General features: G+C 37.7%; 1 protein-coding gene across 3 annotated transcripts in view; it reads left to right on the top strand.

The window, feature by feature from the left end:
* Positions 1 to 25,872, top strand: part of LOC149566552 (E3 ubiquitin-protein ligase RING1-like) — a 33,900-nt gene extending 8,028 nt beyond the window's left edge. For all 3 annotated transcript variants that reach the window (XM_089819860.1, XM_089819858.1, XM_089819859.1), the window contains one exon: positions 25,369 to 25,872. In XM_089819860.1, the coding sequence (XP_089675986.1) occupies positions 25,369 to 25,547 (179 nt within the window). In that variant the 3' untranslated portion in view covers positions 25,548 to 25,872. The remainder of the gene's footprint in view (positions 1 to 25,368) is intronic.
* Positions 25,873 to 26,417: the final 545 nt, after the last annotated feature.

Raw genomic sequence — 26,417 nt, 5'->3', positions numbered from 1 at the left:
TTCAATAGGCAAAGGGAAATACAAAGGTAAGGTTCCTCTAATTTGTTTTTTTGTGAAGAAATTGGACATATTGCTGCTAGGTGCCCAAATAAGCAGAACAAGAATGAGAAGAAAGGTCACAAGTGCAATGGCAAGAAAGACTTCAAATCATTCAAGGACAAAGGTAAGAAAACTTGTTTCATGGCTTAGGATTCTAATGATTCTGATGATGAAGAAGAAGATGAAATTGTTTACATTGCTGTAAAGGATAATCTGATAATGACGAGAAAATGAGACTCATTTCTCATGTGAGCAAAAATGATACATGGATTATAGATAGTGGTTGTTCTCATCACATGACTGGTGATAAAACTAAGTTTGAACATTTTGAAGACTATGATGGTGGCAATGTGAGATTTGGTAATAATGAACCTTGCTGCATAAAAGGAAAAGGAAGAATCTCATTAACCAAAGAACTTGTATGTGATAATGCATATTGGGTAGAAGGACTAAAACACAATCTGTTGAGTGTGGCACAACTACTCAATAATGAATTCAAAGTGGAATTCATGCATGGAAGAGCAAGACTAATGGCTGGCAAAGGAAAGCTGATTGGATCAGGCATTCAAACAAAAGGTAACTTATTTTATCTTGAACTTGGTGAATGTTCATGTTTTATTGCTCAAGTCGAAGAAAGTTGGTTATGGAATAGGAGGTTGTGTCATGTGAACTTTGATAATTTGGTGAAAATAAATAAATTTAGGAAAGTAAGAGGCATTCCTAACATAAAGAAACTTGAGGTTGGTCTATGTAAGAATTGTCAAATTGGCAAGATGAGAAAAACTAGCTTTAAAAGTAAGAACTTTCAGTCTGAAGAAGTTTTAGAAATTGTGCATATTGATTTGTGTGGACTTATTGGAATTGAAAGTTATATTGGTGAAAAGTTCTTCATTCTTTTTGTTGATGATTACTCAAGAATGATGTCTGTCATGTATCTAAGAGAGAAATCAGAAGCATTCGAGAAGTTGAAATGGTATTGGGCCAGAGTAGAGAAGGAAACAGGCAAAAGACTGAAATGCTTGAGGTCAGACAGAGGAGGTGAATTCATTTCACATGAGTTCAATAACTTCTGCATTGAAAGGGGAATCAAAAGGCAGGCTTCAACACTTGGAACTCCTGAACAAAATGGAATAGCTGAAAGAAGGAACATATCTATCATGGACTGTGCAAGAACCTTAATGATTGAAAAGAGCATTGGTATCAAATAATGGAAGGAAGCTATCAACATTGCAGTTCATACCTTGACCCAAGTACAGCTGAAGAAGGACTCATTCAAAACCCCCTATGAGTTATGGTATGGCTAAAAAGCCAATGTAAGTTACCTAAAAGTATTTGGAAGCAAATGTTACATTTTGAAAGAATCTAGAAAAGGTAAATTTGATGTGAAGGGTGATGAAGGAATATTTTTGGAATATTCTTGCAAAAGTAAAGCATATAGATGTTTGAATTTGTCTACCCACAAAGTCATAGAAAGTGCACATGTGAAAGTTGATGAGTTTGCAAAAAGAACTGAAGAAGGAAGCAAAAGGGAACCTGAAGACTACAGGAGATTTGTTTTCGTTGAACCTGATATAGTGACAAGTAGACTTGTTAATCAGAAATCTTCTACTCCAGAATCTTTTGTAACCGAGTTGCAGGAAGTTCAAACCGAGTCAATGCCTACCAAGTTGCAAGGACCCCTGTTACAAACAGAAGCTACCGAATAAACAGCTACCGAGTCCAAGCAACTAGAACCAAAAGTTGAACCTCAAGAAGATAACAATGCAAGTCATTCAAAAGGCAAGGAGCCTGTGCTAGCCATGTATGTCAGGAAACATCATGCACCAGATCAGATCATTGGAGATAAATCTGAAGGAACTATGACAAGAAGTAAGTTAAAAGGTACTTGTCTACTTGCTGATTTTGAACCTACAAGTGTCAAAGATGCACTAGAAAATGAAAGTTGGATTGAGGCTATGAATGAAGATATAGAGCAGATAGAGAAAAACAAAACATGGACTCTTGTACCCAGGCCTAAAGACAAAAATTTGATTGGAACTAAGTGGGCATTCAGAAATAAACTAAATGAAGATGGTAAAGTATCAAGAAACAAAGCTAGACTAGTATGCAAAGGTTCTCAAGAAGAAGATATAGACTATGGAGAAACTTTTGCTCCCGTTGCAAAATTGGAAGGTGTCAGAACCTTGCTTGCATATGTTGCACACAAAGGATTCAAAGTTTATTAGATGGATGTCAAGTCAACATTTCTCAATGGTATACTGGATGAAGAGGTTTATATTGAACAGCTTGGAGGTTTTGTTGATCCAGACAAGAAGGACACGGTCTGCAAATTAAATAAAGCATTGTATGGTCTAAAGCAAGCCCCTACAACATGGTATGAAAGATTGCATAACTATCTTATTCAGATTGGTTTTCAAAGAGCTAATGATAATAGCGGCTTGTATATCAAGGAAGGACCAGACAATAAGATTGTTTTGGCAGAAATATTTGTAGATGATACTTTGTTCACAGGAAATGATGATCTTTGCAAAGAATTTTCAGAACAAATGAACAAGAAATTTGAAATGTCAATGTTTGATGAGATCAAATTCTTTGTTGGTCTTCAAATTCAGCAGAATAAGAATGACATTTACATCACTCAATCTAAATACATCAAGGAGATACTAAAAAAGTTTGGTATGGAAGACTGCAAACTAGTTGGGACTCCTATGTGTACTGGATTGAAACTTATCAAGTATGATGAATCAAAGGAAGTGGATCAAACATTGTATAGATCTATGATTGGAAAGTTGCAGTATGTAGTGCATACAAGACCAGACATTGCCCTTGTAGTTGGTATTGTAGCAAGATTTTCAGCAAAACCAAAAGAAAATCACATGATGGCAATCAAAAGGATCATGAGATATTTGAAAGGAACTGAAGATTATGGATTATGGTATAAACTTGGAGGAAATCTAGATTTAAAAGTTTTTACTGATGCAAATTGGGTAGGAAACGTTGATGACAGAAAGAGTATAAGTGGAGGAGCTTTCTTTCTTGGAAAGATGTTGGTTTCTTGGACACGTAAAAAGCAAAATTGTACATTCCAGTCCACAACAGAGGCAAAATATGTTGTAGCAACAGTAAACTGTTCAAACATTGTTTGGTTCAAACAGTTATTGGAAGGTATGAAGGAAGAAATCAAAGAACCTGTTGTTATGTTTTGTGACAATACAAGTGCAATTAACATATCCAAGAATCCAGTGATGCATTCAAAAACCAAGCATATTGCTATAAAGTATCACTTTGTCAGAGAACTGGTGCAGGATAAGGAGATCAGATTGGAATATGTCCATACAAAGGAACAAATTGCTAACATATTCACAAAGCCTTTACCTAAGGATGCATTCTTGTATCTACGAGGTAAGTTAGGGGTCATTCCCCTATCTGAAGCTCACTAAAATACAGTTTTAGTGATGCATCAACAAGAACAGAATTGAAGATCTATCAATTGATACAGCAAAGTAATAAAGACATTGCATATGAATCAGTACTTAAGGTACATTGGAATTCATTTGAGTTGTGTTGTCTTTGGCATGTGTTGTCAAAGAGGGAGAGTTTACTGTCATATCTTTCTGAAATTTGCAAGAAAAAGAGAGTTTATGCAAAAAGGTAGAGATTACTATGAAAGAGGGAGATTATTGTATTTAAGGAGTTTTGTGGAATGAAATGTTAGAGGGAGAAGCATTCTGTCAAGAAAAGACTTATTTTCAAATTTCATTTTGCTATGACATGTTGTGTTGACATCAATGTCAAAGAGGGAGATTGTTGGATACAATTGTCCAATTGTGTGTTGTCTTTGATCATTGATGTTACACAAATATCATATTAGTTATCAGTCAGAGTCTACCGAGGTTAGCTAGTCAGCAAGGCAAAAGACAGAGTCTATCGAGTTCAAAAGGTTTGCAAGAAGATTTACAGTGTCTACTGAGCATTCTCAGACTTTACCTTGTGTAGATAGTTGTTATCGAGCTTTCAAGTTTAGTAAAAGAAATTCAGTGTCTGCCGAGCTTACTCGATCATCAAAGGAAACTTGTGCAGAGAACAAGCCTTATCAAGCTCTCATGATCAGCGAAGGAGATCTAGTTCTTACCGAGTTCACTCGGCAGCCATATGATTTCGCAAAATTTGCAATGTTCACTGAGTTGAGATGGTTAACTCAGGAAATTGTTTTTGGAGCAGTGTTTACTGAGTAGGATCGGCCAATGAAGGATTTCATTGTTTTGGGAAATAAAGTTTATCTGTTTAAATGTAATACTTGTAGCCCACTGATGTATGGTTTATTGGTAAATGTAACTTGTAAATGTGCCGACTTGATAATCTAAATGGTATATATAAGAGATCAAGTTGCGAATTCTAAGTGTGATGGATTTGATGTGATATGAATGTGAAGGAGGACTGATTATTATGAAAGCGAATTTTGAAAGATGACCAGAGATCATTGAGGAGTAGCAAAGCTATATTTGAACAAGGAGGATCTAATGGTGCAGTATAGAGATCTGTATTCAACAAATTCAATTGCATCTTATTCAGGTCAATTCATTGTTACTTTCTAACCATTGTAGCAGTGATTTCAGAATTTGTTAATAGAGTTGGTTTAACAGCCATTTTGTAAATCCTCTAACAAGGTGACAGTTCAGTTGAATTGTTCTAAAGACCTCTAGCAAGGCCACTCCTAGCAGGGTGATTAAATCTTCTAACAGGGTCACACTTGACAGTGTGTTTTGTAACCTTTAATAGGGTTGGCTCCTAACAGGGGTCACTTCAGAAGAGTGAAAATTGGTAGTTAGTTACTTGGTGGTTTTTCCCATATTGGGTTTCCACGTTAAATTTGGTGTCTCTTTTGTTCATGTTATTTACTTTTGCATACATGTTAATAATTATGAATGCTTAAAGATCAGTATCAAGTTAACCTACTGAGTTACAACTTTTTTGTGAGTGTTTACCGAGTGACAGTAGTAACTAGTTATTTAAGACATCTAAGGGATTTGAATTTGTTTTTGTGGTAACTGATTCAACCCCACTCCCCCCCCCCCGCCTCCCGCAGTTACTCCATCTATAATTCCAACACTCATATCTCAATATAAAGAAAACACACACACACACACACACACATATGTCTCTCATATATTGTTATATATAGGTTTATCCTAAGTCACAAGGTTCGAGTTCGAGTTCGAATTCGGGAACTATAAAATTCGGATGAAGTTCGACAAGGTAAAAAGTTCAAAAAAAATTCGACATTAAATTCGCCTTTGTATAATTTATTTATTTTAAAATATAAATAATATATCTACTAAATTATTAAAATAATTAAACATAGCTAAATAGATTAGAAATCATTACATGTATACAAGAATATAAATATAAACCACAACGCACACAAGAAATTGCAATCACAAATATTTAATTAAAGTATATTTAAAATTAAACATAATTTTGAATAAAATAAAACTACTAAATTAAATTCGGTTTTAAAATTAAATAAAATAAACAAATTTTAATATATTTATAAATTGACTAGATAATTATTTTAATTTAAATTCAAATGTTGTTAATATCATATAATACTAACTAATGTGTAGAAATATAACAAAATATTAAAATTTAATAATGAAATGTTAACATTAATGTTTGATAATGAAATGGTTATATTCAACATTAATACAAAATAAATAAAATATTATAAATTATATCATTATAAACAACCCTAAAAAATAAAGTTTATAAAAAATCTAATTTAAAAAAAGGTGCGTCCACCACATTCAGAGTCGCAGGTCAGGAGCGGAAGCCTCTATCGGAACAGCAGCGGAAGCCTCTAGGTGGAAACGATAGAACCAGAGCCATTAACAACAGATCGAGTTGTTGCGGTGACCAGTCCGTACGAATTTTTGGCGAATGAAAATGAATTTTTTGGAGTTTTTAAAAATTTGCAAGATTTCGAATTTCATGAATGAAATTCACCGAACCTTGTGACATAGGGTTTATCCGACTGAAGCTATCAAACATCAACATAGAACTTTATTCTGACTGTTTTACATTTTTAGCTACAGCTTTTAGTGAGGTTAATTACAATCTCCAACAAGTTATGTAATCCACAATTTTTTTATTTGTTGATGTATTGATAATGCTTTGTAGCATATTCCTCCATCATAATAGGACAATATAAGGCTGATGTAAGGATTTTTGCTAAGCCTAAAACTCTTTCTAGATATTGCAGCCAGAGCTTGCCCACACTTTCCTAAATTAGGATAAAGAACCTTGCTGCTAGTCTCAGCATCAGAGGACAGTTTGGAGCCAGTGCATTTACTGATGATTGTTACAGTGAGGAAATTTGAAATATTACTCCGTAATTATCTATAAAATTTGGTCCAGAAGATATTTGCAATTTGATGCTCTGCCAACAAGCTACTCCCAAATCTACTAAGATGAAGGGATGGTAAAATAGTGGAAAATCTATTTCTCAATCAATCAATGGGGAATGAGTTTTACATGAGTGAGAAACATTAGTAATATACCTTTTCCTAGGATGGATTCCACAATTAGTACTAATTCTGCTATGACAATACTATATTTTTAGAAAAATAGCCTTGGAGCTGTAGTTTTCCATAATTAGTGCCCAAGATTTTGAATAACAGCAACAACACCAATAGTAAACATTCACCCTTAAGTAGCAGCTGTGATGTGTAATTTTTTAAGGATATTACTCTAGATAGATCCTTATAGGGATCTTGTTCGTCCCTAATATAAGTGGGTTGCATAATTTGCTGTTCCTAATTTGGAGATAAGAAAATCAATTTCTACACTTGAATCTTTGACTAACAAACAAGATATTGAAGTGTTTAAAATACACGCATAGAGGATGAACATTACTAATAATCAAGTTGTTGGTTTGGGTAAAAGAATCAGGGAAAAAGTTTTAAATGGGGTTTGGGCTCGTTATAAAAATAACGTTAAAAAAAGTTCTTCACACATACATATATATCTATATTGCCATAGCTTTGAAATGTGAATTAAGATTATAATGTCACTTAGTATTATAAAAAAACAAAATACCATAAACGTGTAATCATGCTATATGATACAATGTTTATATGGTACCAATAGTGTCCTTGCTTTATAAGTCCTCAAATGCAGAGAGTTGAGAAGTGGAACCATCCAAGTCTGTATGCGCTGGTTCTATATCCTACATATTCAACTCCCCTTTGAATTCATTTTTCTTGTGTTAAAGGAGATACAAGTTGGAATGCACATATAGTAACTTGCATAAAAATGTTTGGCTAGTATTCTTTTGTGTTGATTTCATGCTCCATAAAACAACCCTAAGTTAATATATATATATATATATTTTGAAAATCAATATAATACAGCTTTTGAATTCCAGATACAAAACTCTAAGAAAAAGATTATTTCATTTTCCTATTCAACTACATTGTTTTAGATGATAACATATCTCAATAAATACTGGACTACCTTTGTAGTATCCCACCTCTGATCTTGTGTGCAAAATTCTGTTTTTTCTTATAATTTCTAATTTCTGTTTTTTCTTTTTCTTTCCAAACAATAAAACTTCAAATAACTGCAAACCCTAACTTCTAAAATGCATTCAATTGATGAGACAAACATATAATTTCCACTACAGATAAGAGTTTTAATTCTGAAATAAGCAGATCTGATATTATTTCCTGAACAACAGCAAACAGCCTATTTCTTCCAATCACCCAGTGATTGCCAGGCCATACCCTAAGTTGACACCTAGTTTGGAGTATCATGTTCTTCTTTGTCCCATACCCATCCCATACGTCTATCTAGAAATATCATGTCCTAGATATCCACACAAAGGCCTTCTAGCCTACATACATGGAACTTTATCATATGAATAATAGTCCTTTGACTGCTACAGTTCCCTGGTCACTAGAGAAACCATCTTGATATGGTCTGCTCCCTCTGAATCACTATAGCCAAGATTCTCGGATTTGAACAACTCAACTGTATCCATGGAATCTTATGACCTTTGCCAACAATGACCAAGGATTGCTACAGTGATGTTATCATTTCCACTTCAATACTTGATGATGCCCAATAGGTGAACAACCATTTCTTTCCTCTATTTGACTGTGTTTCCAAGCTTATGTATTGCTGACGTGGAGGGATGAGATGTTGTGACGTGGAAAGTTGAATATCCTTTACAAAAAAACTTGTTGAGTAGCTTGTGGGAGGGATCAACTCAACAACATGCTGGAGGGAAGAACACTACCACATGAGAAATGGGAGGAAGCCGCAGGTAGCCAAAAACCTTTGCAAAAAAATGGGCTGCTGTATAAAGAGTCGAGTGTTGGAGCTAGATTGGAACGCACCAGTGTTGGAGCTGGATCAAAATGCATGCATGATGAATTAGCAACGTCCAATGCAAGATGCAGAGCGAGAATTCCACAAGGGGCAGTGAAGGAGTTGATGCCTGCCTATGCAAGTTGCTTGTGTGTTTACAAATTGATCTCCGTCTATAGTGATTGGTGCAATGTAAGAGGGGTGAGAATGTAGCGCAATGTCTATGATAACTCATCATGAATGTATGCTAATGAGCTAGACTTGCACTGAGTCAGATTTAATGTTTGTTTTAATATGCGTTTTGGTTGGCAACTTGGGCAAGTCGATGTTTGATGCAGCTATGAAACAATGTCTCTTCCTTGCTGCTATTCTTATGGCTCCATTGCGATAGGCAAGGTGAGCTATCAATCTTCAATGCGTAAAAAAAACTTATTGTAGACAAGTTAGAATGAAGATTGCAAATTAGAGGGGGTTTGACCGAGAAAGCAATGATAAATCCTCTCATTTGTAACCTCTGTAGTCTCATTTTTGAAAGTCTTTTGCAATGGATCTCTTCTGCGGGAAAATGGGGGGTATCATTCACTTGGGAAGATGATGATGGAGTGAAAGGATGTGGGCTTGACATCACTGTAAAGCCACTTGGAGGTTTGCATGATCCTTTTGTGAGAAGATAATTTTTCCTTACCTTAGTTACTTACAATGTTGATGCCTTATTTCTTGATATATACTATATTTGTTTGTGTGGCAACCTTTATTATTTGGCTTTAGAAAAGCTTTTCTTTTCCTAAGCTAGTTGTAGTACATAGGTGAACTTTCACTCAATTGCCAAGTTACCAAATTCTCTTCTGGACCTAGGAATTTGAGGTTCAATTCTCTCAGAAGTCTGGTCCTTGTAAGATTCTGTCAAAAGTCTGCTGCAGAGACTGAATTTTGCTAGAAATTCTCTGAGAGGAACCCTGGCAGAATTTAGACGACTTTTGGGCGACTTTGGTTTACAGCTGAGGAACCTAGACAAAATTTAGGAGAAATTTGAGAGAATTTGGTCGAAATACACCCTTTTGTTTACTTTTTCAAGAAGCTTTTTTTGCCAAATTAGACTCAAATTACTAATCATATTTAATTTGAATTCAATGCTACTCAAGAAGAGGAATCAAGATGTATAAAAGTGCCACATATCTATTATGGAATCATAATTCGTGCATTATAGCCTAACATGTATAGAAAACTATGGGTTAAACAAAATCTAAAGACATCTTTACTGTGGATAATTCTGGAATCAAAGCTTGCTTCCTTGACTTCATCCAGTCTGATCCAAAGCTGCTTTCTTTGAATCATCCAGTATGATAGTTAATGTGTGAAGCTTACAATGTGGCAAAAATCACAACCTTGATCTTATGTGGGCCTATAACATTACTTTTTGTGCTTCTAATTGCAACAGCAGAATGATAATGATTTACTTGATGGTTTTTTATGATATTTGATCAATGATGGCTGATTATTAATGTTGACATTATTGTTTTTGAACTGAAACATTGATATGGTGGTGTATTTTGCTATGTTACTTTAATATTAGCATAATGGTATATGATCTTATTTGCTGCTGCATATATATATATGTAAACACATATTCTTGTATGGACGAACCCAAAACGAATCCTAACCCAACCCCAAACCCCAAAAAAATTGAACGAATTTGGAACTTGAATCTCAAACCAGAATCGGTACCCGAATCCAAACTGGCAACTTAGCTCAATTGTATAAGCTCTTATGTTTTGTCTTACATTAATTACAATCTATGAAGTCGATTTGCCTACTTGGTACCCTGGTTTGGGCATGGTTTGAACTGATTCTTGGTTTGGGCTCTCTTCATTGCGGGTTTGGACAGTGTCTGAAGCCAGGCAGGTTGGTTTATCTGGGCCAAATCGGGGTTGAACCAGGGCAGACCTTGGCAGACCAAGTATAAACTACGTACATTTCCACTATGAAACATATATTTTAGTGTGGGAAACAATTTGTAGAATGGACATCAACTAGAATAATATGACATACATGCAATTATATTGGAACCAAAAGTACATTTAATGTAATTACCATACGTACCAAAGTTGGCAAGGGAAACCATATATTTTATTGATTACCAAAACAAGTACATTCATATTCCAATGTTCTAAAATAGAGGTCGATTGGTTAGGAAGACCAATTGACACATCCCCTCGCTAACAACTACCCATCCCCAAACTAACTATCTTTAATTACAACATTGTATTATTAGGCCCTACATCTATTCCCCCCTTAAAAAGTTGTCTTCCAGATGACTACCCAACAAAACCCAAAAGAAACTATACTTCAAGAAGTAGGGTGGGAGGATGTCCCTGGACTAGAAGCTGAATGGCGAATATGCTGGAACTCTCGCTTTGCAGCCATGTGCTTAGCTTGAACTCCTTGAAGTAGGCGCAAGGTGTCCATTATAATCCTTGTTTGCTTCTGCCAATTGGACTTCCAAAGTTGCTTTCTTAGCCTACCCTTCTACCTCCTTTTGCCTTGTTAATTCCTTTTCTTCTTCCCGCGGCCTTGTAATGTCCTTTTCCTGCTGCAGTGCCAGGAAGGTGCCTTGAAATGCTACCTCCATCCGGCTCAACGATTGTATGATTAGTGGCTGCTCAAGTGTCATGAGAGTAGTATGTGTGGTTTGCCAAATTACTGTTGTCTTCTCATGCTTGACTCCACTTTGCATAAGTAATTTACAGTCTGTATAGCAGTCTGTTTGCATAAATGGCACTAGTGACTCTGTTGTTTTGATGATTGGTTTTAAGTTCTACCCCTGACCCTGTTTCATAATCTCCTTAGCGGCTCGCTCCATGCCTTGTAATTCCTTAAGAAAGTTTCCAGCTATTTCCTCAAATGAAGGTGCTACCATCCTTGCTGCTGTTGGTTCCAATGGATCCTCTTGAGTTTCTACTTCCAAGGGAGTTGGTGAAGGAGGTATCATTGCAAATTTCCCCAACAAGTGATTTGCCTCTGCTAACATTAGTATGTCCCCATCTTGTGTACTTGTACTGGTTTTCTCGATGGACTTCTCACAACACCACCTTCATGTTGGTAGGTTGAACTGACAGTGCAATTGGTTCAGCCGCTTCAATACCTTTTGTTGTCGCCAATCAATGCTCTGTGAAGCTTTCTTGTGGCCCTGAAGATCTATCATTATAGTGTTAGGCAATTGGCTCGGAGAAATGAAGTTCCTTGGAACAAAAATGCGTTTAGCACCCCATTGGTGAAGTAGTTGCCCACCTTCTTGCATCTCCTCTTCTATAATTGCTTGCTCATTATGGATTCCTTATGTAGCCTCCATATTCCCTTCCATACTAGCACCAGCAATCTCGGTACCGCTACCATCCTTTGTACCAGACATACAAACTCCTTCAAAATGGGCAATCACATGGCCTCATGTCTGCACTCCTTCACCCACTGTATGACCTTCCTCTACTGTTAGAGCAATTGTATGACCTCCCTTGTGTACTCCCTCTTCCACTGTACGACTTTCCCCACCCACCATACAACTCCCTTCCTCCAGACTCTCCTTCGTATGATCCAACAACGTACGAGAACGGGTACGGGTATCTCCAATTGGCCCCCTATGGACCTCTGCGAATTTCGAAACTGCCTGAGGTAATGGTCCTCCATTTGGTGGTAGAAATGTAACTTCACTAGGCGTGCCCTTGAGATGGCTCAGCCTAAATTCCTCTTTCTTTGATTCATTTGAAGACAATGCTCTTGTAGTGGGGTCTTCTCCATCTAAACTCTCACCTTCTCCATTTGTGGCTTGTGCTTCAATAGAACTGTCCGATACTGCCATTTGCCTTAGTTTCTTTTTCTTGGGCTCTCCCCCTCTAGCCTCCGTTCCAAAGAATCAAGATGGAACCAATATGTCATGGTTGGTTTATAGGGTTCTACCCTACTTGCTGGTAGGAATGTCCTCTTGTGTTGTGGGGCTACTTGTGTTTAAATTGCTTATAAGATCAATGCAATGTCATGATGGGGCATGTAGAAAGCTTTACGTTTTAATTGTAAAAATTCCTCAACCTTTCTGAAAGAACTTGCACCCAATTGTAAACCCTTCCCATATTCAATCCATTTACTATGGGTAGCATCTAGATAGCAATATCAGGCGTGTGACTTCCACCAGTAAGTTTTCTCTTCACTAGGTCTACAATGCATCTCAAGTCATCATTGGCGATGAATATTTTCTTCAACCTGCAGCTGTTATTCGTACTCAAAATGTTGTCCCATTCTTCTTCAGAAAGATCATCCTTGCACATTAGGCGAAGCCATTTCTCCTTTTCTTCTATTGTCATTTTTGAAATTTTTGTTGCATTGTGCCCTTTGTTGGGAACCCCAAATACTTTATTTATCTCTTTTGAAGAATATGAGATAGTGAGGGTGTGTTGAAAATATTGAATGACAGACTTAGGCCCCTTCTTGTCGTATCCAATAATCATGGCTCGCAACATAGGGTCAAATTCCTTTTAAGTTGAAAATAAGCATAAATATTATTTTATCTACCTCTGCTTTTCGTAATACCTCCTTGAGTACATGGGTCTCTTCCGTATTTTTCCCACATCCCGCACTCGCTTCCTACTACACTTTCAAATGTAATATTAGCCGCTGTAAATCCCTTCTGCATTTTTTCCTTTGTCCTTAGTGGCCATTTTCTGCACCTTTTTAGCTTGCAAGACCTTGTCTTTCTTGGAATCAATGATTTTTCCTCTACTTGGGTTCCCAATACTTGTCTTCACCATCTTATTGTTTTGCGCAAGTTCCCAGATGGCTTTAATTCTTTCTATTTGATAACGACTTCTTCTCTCCACAGTCACTGGTTAGTTATTGGGGTATGCCAAATCGTGTCACTATTTGTTCATAGAGGAATTTGGCCATACGTTTCACCGTGTTGTTTGGAAGTGCCCTTGCCTCCACCCATTTTGTAAGATACTCCATTGCAACCACTATATATCTACATTTGTGGGTGAAGCTGGTAGGTAGGGGGCTCACAGAGTCTAAACCCCGACGCTCAAATACTTCTTGTGGTTGTGAGGGAAACAATGGCATGAAGTCTCTTTTTAGAGGTTTCCCTGCCCTCTGACATGTATCACAACTGAGGACCAATTCCCAGGATCTGCATGGAGTGTAGGCCACCAGAGTCTTGCTAAGAGTACTTTCTAGGCTGTAGCACCCGGTGCCATATGCCCCCCCACCAAGCCTTCATGGGACTCCTTGGGGACCCTAGAGATCTCTTCCTCCATCACACATCTCCTTAGCACCTCATTTGGCTCCATTTTATACAATAACTCATTGATCAACTGCAATGTCCTGCTCTTCAATACAATCTTTCTCCTTTTAGCCATTGGCATTTCCCTCGGAAAGGTAGCAATAGATAAATATTGGCCAATACCTTTGTACCATTGTGGGAGTATGACAATTTGAAACAAGTGGGTGTCGGGAAAGTCTGTTACAAGATTCAAGAATTGGCAGATTAACAGATTTCCGGAGGATTGATTGATTAATAGAGGAACAAATGTGTTCTTTAAAAAGAATTACAAGGACGTTGATTCTAAAGGAAACAACGTAGGCTGGAGACGAAATTAGAAACAAATTTGAAGATAGGATAGGAAACATTCCTATTTGGACTGAAGACAAAAGAGACAGGATAGGAAACATTCCTATCTAGACTGAAAGACGGACTACAAATAAGTAGTTGACCATTATAGAAAGTATTTAACTAAGGAGATAATATCTTAATAAAGATATTATCTTAAGACCCTCCCTTAATGGTCAATGTACGGATGTCGAAAAGTTCTGGGATAATTGAGACCCTCCCTGGATCTACAGAATGCTGAAACCAAGAAGCTTTGCCAGAGAGTGCTATGACTCAAAATAGATTGCAATTACAAAACTTCATTTTTGTGGAAAAAACGATAAAACTCATAATCTTACGCAACCTTGCGTATTACAGACAACATGAAATGATTTTTAAGGAGAAAATCAACAAACCCAAAAAAACAAAAACAGAGTCAGAAGGCGAAAAATGCAGCTTCGCCTTGATCAAGAAGCTCGACAACTTGTGTTGTTGGCTAGGTCGAAGGTCAGACGAGTCTTTGTGCCTAGAACAAGCTCATCCAAACGACGATACTCGAAGATGGTTAACATGCGCTGCTTCCAGTGGGTGTAATTGCGGCCATTGAATTGTAGACTGCCCTCCAACATCAGATTAGTCAAAGATGCCATTTCAAAGAATTCAGGTACAAACTTCAAGACTGAAATTCAACAGGCACGGATTTCAAGGCAAATTCCTAGCTGACCAAGAAAAATCAGAAAGTGACCCAGAAGAGAGCTCAAAAAACCCAGAAGGAATCTGCTGTCGTTTTCTAGATCCACTGGCTCGAAAATGGAGGCATCCAGAAAAAACGGACAACCCAGTGGAGCTCTCGAAAATACCTACCAAGAATCTGCAATCAATTTTTTTTTCCAACCCCCAAAAAATAGGGTTTCGAAAAAAAGTGTCCTGGCTGAAAAAACCTTGAAAAAAAACTCAGATTTCTTGATAATAATGGTGGATTTGTTAAACAAAAAGCAGTTGGCTTCCACCAATGAAGTTGTTTTTGGATTGTGAAGTAAAAAATGACACCATTTGTGCAAGAAAAACACCATAAACTGCACTCAGAAAAGACTATGCCTAGATTTTCAAAAAATTTCAAAAGAAAATAGACCCAAAGAATTTCAAAAATTTCAGTCACGAAATTATAGGAGTTTTTGAAAAATTCCTTATAATGGCTCTGATACCATGTTACAAGATTCAAGAATTGGTAGATTAATGGATTTCCGGATGATTGATTGATTAACAAAGGAACAAATGTGTTCCTTATAAAGAACTACAAGGACATTTCTAAAAGAAACAATGTAGACTGGAGACGAAATTAGAAACAAATCTGAAGACAGGATAGGAAACATTCCTATCTGGAATGAAGACAAAAGAGACATGATAGGAAACATTCCTATCTAGACTGAAAGATGGACTACAGACAAGTAGTTGACCATTATATAAAGTATTTAACTAAGGAGATAATATCTTAATAAAGATATTATCTTAATAAAGTCTTTGTTCACCCCATTTCGAATTGGTTCTCTTGACTTTATTCTAGACAACTGATCTGCAGTCACATGACTTTTCCTTGGCTGGAGTATGATCTTAAAGGTAAATTCTTGAAGGAGGATTAGGCACTTGCTAATGCTTCCTTGGATAATAGGTTTGTTAACTAGAAACATAAGAGCTTGATGATCTACAAAAAATGTAAAAGAGGTGGCTAATAAGTAATGTCTAAACTTTTGAACTGCATAGACCATAACTAGAGCTTCTCTCTTGCTGGTATTGTAATTCCGTTCTGCTTTTGAATGTAACCTGCTAAAAAACTACACCAGTTGGTCCAATCCCGTCATTCCCATTTGTGCTAGATTGACATCTATTGCATAATTGGATGCTTCCACATGGATGTGAAATTCCTTGTTCCAGTTTGGATATATGAGGATTGGGGCTCCAACTAGTCTTCTCTTCAATTCTTGAAAAGCCTCCTCTTTGTCCTTTCCTCATGCAATGTTTCCCCTTTTCTCATTAATTTCTCCAAGGGTAGGGATACTTCTGCAAACCCCTTTGTAAACCTCCTATAGTATTGGAACACTCGCTGATGCCTCCACATGACTAGGTCCATTAGACAAGGTAGGAACACAAGGAGGAACTCATACCCCTTTAGAATAGTAGGGCCGTAGCCCTCCAACAGATAGGTGTTACTGCAACTTGATGAGCTCTATAAGGCACTTTGATGCTCTAGCTGCCTCTTGACATCCTGTGGGCGGTGAATCAATAGAACTGGGGCTAGGAGCTATGCCTTTACTTCATCATAGATCGGATCATTTCTTGGTTGGTGGATCAAGAACTGTGCCTGGATCAACCTCAATGAATTATAGGGCACGAACTGACATTGTTCAGCCCTACTATTCTAATGGGCGAGGTGGGGGTGCTGGATCTTATACTACTTACGAGTCAACAAAGTATTCTGTCTCCTCCCTATAAAATTGTGGGCTAGTGCGTCATACCCAGTATGTATTCTTTGTTCCTTGCTTCGACCTAATGGGACGTCTGTCCGCACTAGCAATTCAATTTTCCAGCACTTGCAAAGTCCCCTGTGCATGCATCAAGTCCTGTAAAGCCTGCCATATTTGTTTCTGTGGTGTCAAGTCCGCCTCCCCTTAGAATAGTAGGGACCAAGTCAAATGACTAACACCTCTTAATCAACAGCATGAAGAGAATGCAGTGTGAATACTGCACCGGGCAGGTGTACCTCTGCAGCGTTAGGTATGTCTAGGGAGTCGCTTGCCCCTACCTTTGAAAGGGGCCAGGGCAGCCTCACATTGCCCTACTATCTATAAGGATCATGTTTCTTTTATGGCCGGGATGCACTTTGGATGCACAAGCAGCTTGGTAGACTTTGAATAGCAACAAATCCTTATAGATAGTAGGGCAGTGAGAGTGGAGTGAGAGTGAATTGGGGTTGGACGCAATGACAGGTAAACAGATGGGTGCTGCTTCCTTTGACGCCGGTAAAACCAGGGAGTCAACAGGGTACCGAGTCAATTGACTATGCAACCGGTCAGATAATATTCTAGGAAAACATCATTGCGCTACATTACTGCCCGGGCTCTGTTGTCTTCTTTGCTTCTTTCTCTGCTGATGGATGCGGATGCGACTAGTTGTTATATAAGGGATCGGGGGCGAGGTGGAATATGGTATGCTTACTAAAATGCGGCCCATAGAATATTAGGACTTTTGCTGGTTAGACTGCTCCTTCCCCCATTATTTTGTCCTCTATCCTGCCGCTCGGTCAACTGCTGGTTCTGGATTGATTGAAAAAAATGTAGCTGGTCCTGGATCCCCCCTATTATAATAAGTTGTTGACATGGAACTTTGGTCAGGGGGTAACTCAATAACAGACTATTAAATGGGTGTGCTGGTGTAATGATCTCGCCAAATCTGAACAACAAAAATTTAAATCTAGACTTGTGAATTTTATCAAACGGTTGGTGTGCAGCTCGGATGTAAAATTGTGATATTACTGAAAATGATAAAGCTTTCCAGAATACTGTATTTAGTTTTAATCCTTAACATACAAGCTGGATTTTCATACTTTTCCCACACATAACAGTTTACTATTGAACCAAACAAAATGCATATATTGGTTTGGACAAAAATACAGTCTTTCACATTTAATAACAATCCATTAGTAATTCAGATCAAAAACCTGATATGCCACCAGCAAGTTGGCATTGTTGATATGTGGAATAAGCCTGCTGTCATGCTCACGTCCACTGGAATTCCATGTACTGGTGATTATCCCACACCGGACTGCTGTGTCTCACGTGGTAAGCCGTCTATTGTTGATGAGTATCTTCAAATGCTGATGTTGAAGTCAATCCTTCCGCCTGCAACCTTCAGATGTACTCCCAAATATCATAATGTATCACTTAACTGCCAGACTTGGTTCAAATCACATGCTGACTTATACTAGTCTGCAAATCTCAATATAACCTCTTCTTGTTGATTGAATACTCTTTGGTGTATGTGGCCCGTGGAGTTTCTGTGCAGTAGCTCTGATGATCTCTGTAACACAGGATAGTCTAACTCCCACTGCTTTACCTTAAACTTTCACCCAAGCATGTCTGATAATGGTGACAGACGTCTTTGCAATCTGGCAACTAAGATATGCCTATCCAACTTAATGCAATCTGCAGGTTTATATGGCAGTATTGCATTGCAGAAGATTGTTGTTCCGACGCCAACCAATTACTACTACAGAATACTGATTCTCAAGGAACAGTACTTACATTTAAAGAGGACTGTTCGGCTACCATTTGAATGTAACTTCTGCTTGCCGTCCACTGATAACTCAACTGTGTTCCGGGCACTCAATCACCTTATACCTGTACACTGTCTTAAGACTCATATCAACCTTCCAGTCCCTTAAATCGCAATGTGAACCACTAGGTTTTCTTGTAGTCTCACTACTTTCCTCAAGGGTCTCATCCTTTGGAAAAATGTCCAGTCACATTAAAGAAGCCAGTTTAAAATTTGAATAGAAGCATATATTCCTTACTTTAATCCCAATGTAGCTCCATGCTTTTATAACCTTGATATGAGGGAAGACACAAACAACTAGGCAATGTGGGATTAAAAGCCAATTTCGTCTTTTAGTCACTTAAGTGACTTTATACTTTATAACATTAAAATATTTAAATAAATCACTTAAGTCACTTAAACTTTAATATCTCTTGAAATACTTGTCTGATTGCCATGCCGTCTGGAATAGGAATCTCTCCTCATAATTTCCCATGTGACCAAATACACTTTCTAAAAATGGAAATGGCCTATCTCAATTATCCTTGACTTACTATGCATAGTAAGTATGGAAAATGGAGTCCAAATGACATCGAACGAAGGCCAAATCCATACATTGCTAAATGTTGGAGATGAACCAATCCTTAGAAGACCCTCAAACCATCTTTATTAGCCTATGAGCATCCAATATTAGGCTAATCCTTGGAATACTGATGCTGGCAACCAATGGGGACATTATAGTCCTCCCTTCCCGAGATTGCTTGCCTCCAAGCAATCCAACAATAATTGTGAACTCCAACATCCACCTGGATCCCAAATGTAGTAGTGCGTGACACCCCTGTTAACACTGAACTCCAACCTCCACTTGGATCCCAAATGTAGTAGTGCGTGACACCCCTGTTAACATTGAACTCGAACCTCCACCTGGATCCTAAATATAGTAGTACATGACAGGGGCACCCTTGTTAACACTAAACCAATTGCATACCACTAACATAATCATGACCGACAACATAACCTATAGTATAGCACTCAAAACTTGTGCTAATGATTTAGGAGTTAGAATATCACCATAAGAATTCCCCACAAGAAATATCGTCATCCTAGTTCTCACCCATATAATATAAACTGGACGGGAACTCAGATCAACAATCCCTTGAAGAGACATAGCTATAGGAGAACTATATGCACTTATGCAACTATATTAACCATAGGTGTAGCCACATCAAAATCTGTAGACAGAGGAACGTTACTAACTGCCTCAACACAAAACTGAATATTTATAGATGGTGAAAACTGAGCCCCACTCCACTCAGGTGAGTGATCAACCTTAAACTCAAACAACAAATTACCATAAGACAATGTTGCATCCATGTCAAATGTAGGATTATCCATGAAGTGAACATCAACACTTTGTTGATCGGTAGTGTAACATGACTCTATCACTGCATCTCTCACCTCATCAACAATAACAAGTGTACTATCATCGGGGTACACATATACAACCACATGCATACTGTTAAACTCCTCAATGGATGGCTCAACTGACACAAAAGTGGCTGCTGATATGACAGTAACATCACATGCTCCTACTCCCACTATCGCTGCATTGACATCAAATACATGATCTGGGGAATTCATGCCAACAACTGCATCATTTGACTTAACTTGACATAAATCCTCATTACATTCCACCTCAAGTATGCCCAACTCATGCTGTGTCTCATAAGAAGTGTCTTGCAAATTTGAAGCCGTAACTGTATCATGACCTTCTGCTCTTAAAAAAGTGATATCATTGTTTGCCCAAATCTCGGCTTTGAAATTAGTTGGGTCATCTGTTTGTGATTTTGATTCATCTCAGTCACTAGCACATCCAACTATTATCCAATACCTTGTATCTCATAATCTCCCTCCAATAGAGGAGAAGTACGCCTTCCATAGGTGTAATGAATATCAAACCTTCTGTCGCCATCCATAACACTGAAAACCAAGTCCTCCCCTTGTCGGTCAAGAGAAAAGTGATGAGCACTCCTCACAGTGTAATGTCGATAAAAACTCCCAATCTTTGTCAAGGGCTCATCGTCATCAAATTGGAAATCAGAAAATGGCTTCAATCTCTGACTTTGAACTATTGGTTTGGCAGGATCTTGGGTAACCTCCTCAGTAAGTCCAACCACCCAATCCCTATTGGGAAGCATTGTAGCCAAGGTCTCTACAATCTTTCTCACCAATTGTTGAATAGCACAAGAGCCCTGAATGAGAGCACCCTCAGATATACTCTATGAAACCTCCCACAAATCCGAGCTCTCGAGCAAATATTACATGAATGACTAAGTATAGTATAAATTATATGTGGAAGCATCAGTCTACTCCCTTGCAATTCACAACTGATCTCTTTGAAAATGTGACAATGTGAATTGTCCCATGCTACCAACTATATGAAAAGAAGAAATAGATTCAGTTTCGGAAAAAGGAAGCAAATCACCATGAGATCTCATCTCCACTGATGATCTCACTTCCTCTATACATACTACATTCATATCTTGGACGAAGGTGTTCACCACATCATCACGTCCCTCATCCTCAACCGTAGAAGCAAACTCACCACTAACTACGATAAGTAACAAAACAGGGTCTGGGGCTGGTGTTGATTGTACTCGTTCTAACTCCACGGTAACCTCACCCAACTGTGACTGTGACTCCTAAAGGGCCAACTGAGTATACTGAAGAGAGTCCACCATCACCTCAAGCAATCGGGTGAGCTCAACTACCTCCTCTTTCCCTAACAACGCCTCATAGCAGGTGCTACCACACTCTAGAAGGTAATCTCCATCATCAACCAACTGAGAATAACTATGCTTCAAGATCCTAATAGCCTCTCGAAGTGCATGAACCTTTGCTAGGGAAAACTACTTTCACCGTGCTCATTTGACATTGGGGCACCCAAACCAGATGTAGCTAGCATATGCCGAATAGCATCATAATGATCAAGAGATGAATAAATGTCACTATCATTCACCTTCAGCTGAGAAATCACATGATGCCTTTGTAACCCTTGACTCCTATGCAAGCTCTGTGTCTCACTAACTGTACTGTGATACAAAACTGAATCAGAACCATCCACCACACGATCACTCATATATGTGCTATCGTCCTTGCACAACTTTGCATCTGAGATACAACTATTATGTACCTCTAACAACTCCCTCGAAGAAATAGAAGCCTTCGCAATCTCAATCTCCACACGTCTCAGCTTCCATCTCAATAGTAAGATCCTGTAAACATTGATTCTAGGACTCATCCAAAATCTCATAAGAGTCGTCACCCAATATTTGACAAGGGGTATCATACCCAGTGCAAATCATAACATCATCCAACAAATCACTAGAGGTGCCCACACTGTCTGCATCCCTATCACCTAATAGAATCTCAACTGCCATCACCTGACTCTGCACACATGACTCTACTCCAGGCTGTGAATCAATAACACTAGAGCATGAACCCACATCTTTTGACTCCGCTATAACCCCCAAATCATTGCCATCACAGCTGGGTGACTCCATACATGCATCGGTCCCACTTGAAGAAGCCATTGCCTCTTGCACTGGAGCAACACTTGACAACTCCCATACAAATCTCCAATAATATCTCCCTCCTCAAGAGAGCTTGAAGTATCAGTAGTAATAATTACAACAATTGTCTCTTCACTAGCTATAACAACTTTAGGGGCCTCAACGTGCTGAAGCTTAGTGCCGCTATCCACCAAGGGTACTGACACATCTACTGATCTCTGTAAAATGTTTCCACCATCAACACTGCAGATAGGACTATCAGGTCTCGTACTAAATACAGGTACATTTACATCATGGACACCTTTCGGGGAAAACTGAAGCTTCCTTCCCTGCAACCTCGAAGTCGGCTTTCTAAAGGCAGAAACTATATACTTTGCTGTCCTCTCAATTATCTCTGGATCCGACAAGCTCTCTGCCAACTTCTGTTGATGAAGCTTAAGTCTTTCCATACTCTCCTACAAAGCATTCATTTTCGTGCTAAATTCTGCGTTACTCCACTTGCTTCTAGAACTACCAGTTCTCCTCTGTGTATCCATAGCAAACAAAAATTAGAGTGCTGGTCACTCCAAATGCACAGCAAACTGAAAATAAAATAACTTACTCCATGCTTCAGAAATTTACTCCATGCTCATAACCAACTAGAGCACCATTTTCAGACTTTATAATAGCACCGCAGGATCAAACTTTTATCAAACATAAGCACTCAAAATTTCTAGGATATAATACAGAAGTCCAAAATATATTAAATCTTAAATCTAGACTCATGAATTTTATCAAACAGTTGGTGTGCAGCTCGGATGTAAAATTGTGATATCACTGAAAATGATAAAGCTTTCCAGAATACTGTACTAAGTTTAGTTTTAATCCTTAACATACAATCCAGGTTTTCATACTTTTCCCACACATAACAGTTTACTATTGAACCAAACAAAATGCATATATCAGTTTGGACAAAAATAGAGTCTTTCACATTTAATAACAATCCATTAGTACTTCAGATCAAAAACCTGGTATGCCACCAGCAAGTTGGCATTGTTGATATGCTGAATAAGCCTGCTGTCATGCTTACGTCCACTGGAACTCCACGTACTGGTGATTATCCTGCACCGGACTGCTGTGTCTCATGTGGTAAGCCATCTATTATTGACGAGTATCTTTAAATGCTGATGTTGAAGTCAATCCTTCTGCCTGCAACCGTCAGTCGTACTCCCAAATATCATAATGTATCACTTAACTGCCAGAATTGGTTCAAATCACATGCCGACTCATATTGGTCTGCAAATCTGAATACAATTTCTTTTTGTTGATTGAATACTCTTTGGTGTATGTGGCCCGTGGAGTTTTTGTGCAGTAGCTCTGATGATCTCTGTAACATGGGATAGTCCAACTCCCACTGCTTTACCTTAAACTTTCATCCAAGCACGTCTGATAATGGTGACAGACGTCTTTGCAATCTGGCAACTAAGATATGCCTATCCAACTTAACGCAATCTGCAGATTTATATGGCAGTATCGCACTGCAGAAGATTGTTGTTCTGACGCCAACCAATTACTACAACAGAATACTGATTCTCAAGGAATAGTACTTACATTTAAAGAGGATTTTTTTGGCTACCATTTGAATGTAACTGCTGCTTGTCATCCACTGATAACTGTATTCTGGGCGCTCAATCACCTTATACCTGTACACTGTCTTAAGACTCTCATATCAACCTTCCAGTCCCTTAAATTGCAATGTGAGCCACTAGGTTTTCGTCTAGTCTCACTACTTTCCTCAGGGATCTTGTCCTTCGGAAAAATGTCCAGTCACATTAAAGCAACCAGTTTAAAATTTGAATAGAAGCATATATTCCTTACTTTAATCCCAATGTAGCTCCATGCTTTTGTAACCTCAATATGAGGGAAGACACAAACAACTAGGCAATGTGGGATTAAAAGCCAATTTTGTCGTTTTTTCACTTAAGTGACTTTATAACTTTATAACATTAAAATATTTAAATAAATTACTTCTTTTGAATCCACAGAACAATCTGAAATTAGATTTTGAATCTGCTGGCTTGAAAATTGAGGCATGAAAAACAATGCACCCAGAGAAAAGTGAGACTAACTCAGTTGAGATCTGCAAATCTCCATCAAGAATATGATTTTTTTTTTTTGTTAATCCTACGCAGAATCGAGTGTTTTCAAAAAAATTGTAGTCGGATTAAAAAACTTGAATAAGTTTGCAGAGTTCTTGAACCAAGGGCATATTTGAAAAAAAGGGCAGATTTTAAACCATGCAGCACGAAGAAAATTGCAAAAAATCACGAATGATCTATATATACAAGATACAAGAGAATGTTTCTATAACGAATAGGAGAGAGGAGATAGAAACATTCTTGTAGAGTGAAAAAAATGAAAAATAAAGTTTCCATAACGAACAGGAGTTAATGGAAACATTACAAGAAGAGTGACCATTAGAAAACGATGGAAGAGAGATTAAATAAAAACTACCTAATATTGTAACACTTAAGACATTGGTTTCACTGCTTCGTAACAAGAAATAGGAAGCAATAGATTCCTGCGAAATAAATAGTCTACAATTTTGTAGCTGAATTTATATACCCCTTCAAAATGCACACATGTAGGCAATTGTATAGAAATCATATATTCTGGGTTTTCTCAGTCCATCTCAAAATTGAGGCCACATTTATATTTCATATATTGGCACAAGCTTGTTCCCATAACAAACACATATCTGTGTAGAATTGAACAGATCCCATGCATCATGCACCTTTGATTTGGGGGTCTGCATCAACTACCGTGTACCCATATGCTGCCCATCCCGTATTGCTGCAACCAAGTAACCTTACTAAAAAAGAACTGAATTTAAAGTAGTTGTTTAGAGAGATCCCATCCAAAGAATGAACATTGATTTAGGGGTTTGCATCAGACTCTGTGTACCCATATTGTTCATCCCTGTTTCTCTGCGAACAAGAACCTTTTTATAAAAGAATGAGGTTGAATTGACTTCCTTAGAAATCCCACCCAAAGAATAAGCACTATGTTTTTTACTTCCTTATTAATTGCTTTTTGTTAATTCACCAATCTACAATTAAGGTCTGTGTTTTGGTTTTGATTAATACTTTCTTTGGGGAAGATATTTGTGGGTTTAAATATTGGGTTAACATGGTCTTTCATACATAAATTGAGCTAAACTTCATAGGATGACAAAGCTGAGCAGAACTTGATTATGCAGGGATCATCTGTTACTAGAAGGATCACAAAGAATATTTATATTATTTTTCAGACAACACATTTTCTATGCAACAATGTCATGAAAACTTGATTATGTGTTGTGGTAAAAGTGATGCTTGTTAAACATCTCGAATCTTTGCAGCTTAAGTTTGGTACTGTTTTACATTGTTATCCCTCTCTAAAATGTCAGACTTCAAAATGTCACTGGTTAATCAGGGAGAAGATTTCGTGTCCCTCATATTTGGCCCTTCAGAACATCAAGCAGAACACCTGTGCAGGCCCAACCAGAAACAAGTTCCAGTCATTCTAATAATACCAGAGGAAACAGTACTATTTTCCCTGAGATAGACGACGAGGTCGATATACAGATGTCAGAGGCAAGGGAGCAACTCTAAGTTGGCAGGTTAAAACTATCTCGTTATGTTGGTATTTTGAAAATTATGGAAGTTATCAGTGGTAAATAGAATCCAATGAAGGAAAAAGAATGCTATTCTGATAGGATCACGCCCTACCCAATTAGTTTTTCTATCCAGACCAGTTTTCTGGCGAGACCAATATGCTGTACAATTATGTGAATAAGTTCCAAACTGAGGGATCTAGGGATACTAAATAAGTAATAACATGTGTGGTGCTAGTAAATATGTTGTAAATACTTAGCTTTCTACTGCAAACAAGCAACATTAGAAAGACAATATTATCATTTTTCACTGTTTGAACTTAGCCTTGTAACAAATTTGGTGCTCTTCTATGTCATGCATAATGTACATTCTCAAGATCAAAGTATGTTGTTAAAATGAACTGTATAAAAAGTAAAGTGCAGATTTAAACAATAGTGTTGGTTCCGTAAAATCCATGTAAGCATAATTGTTGAATTTTTTCTTCTCATGCTTGATGTTTATGTGATGTTTCTACTGTAAGAGCGTGATGCCAACCTCACCTGGATCTGGTCAACTGTATTAAATATCAAGCAAAGCATACATCTGAAGAAGACTGTTAGCCATTGTATCATCTGTTGTAAACTAAAAGGTGGCTTAAAGTGTAGAATATAGGCTACCCAATCTTTTCAAAATGCTTCAAAACCTTAGCTACCTTTGAAAGTGGATGTTCGTATAGACACTGGATAAGCAATTCTAACAAGCTGAGAATCCAAATGCACTTCACTGCTCTAAAATAGATAAATATTAAATATAGTTGCAAATAGTCTCAATAGGAATTTTAACCTATATTTTAGCCACTTGATCTGAGAGTCTCAAATATATATTTGA

The sequence above is a fragment of the Cupressus sempervirens genome, chromosome 3, assembly GCF_028749045.1.
Source record: "Cupressus sempervirens isolate cs-2001-9-10 chromosome 3, ASM2874904v1, whole genome shotgun sequence".
NCBI lineage: Eukaryota > Viridiplantae > Streptophyta > Pinopsida > Cupressales > Cupressaceae > Cupressus > Cupressus sempervirens.
This window is presented reverse-complemented; position numbering and strand designations above follow the sequence as displayed.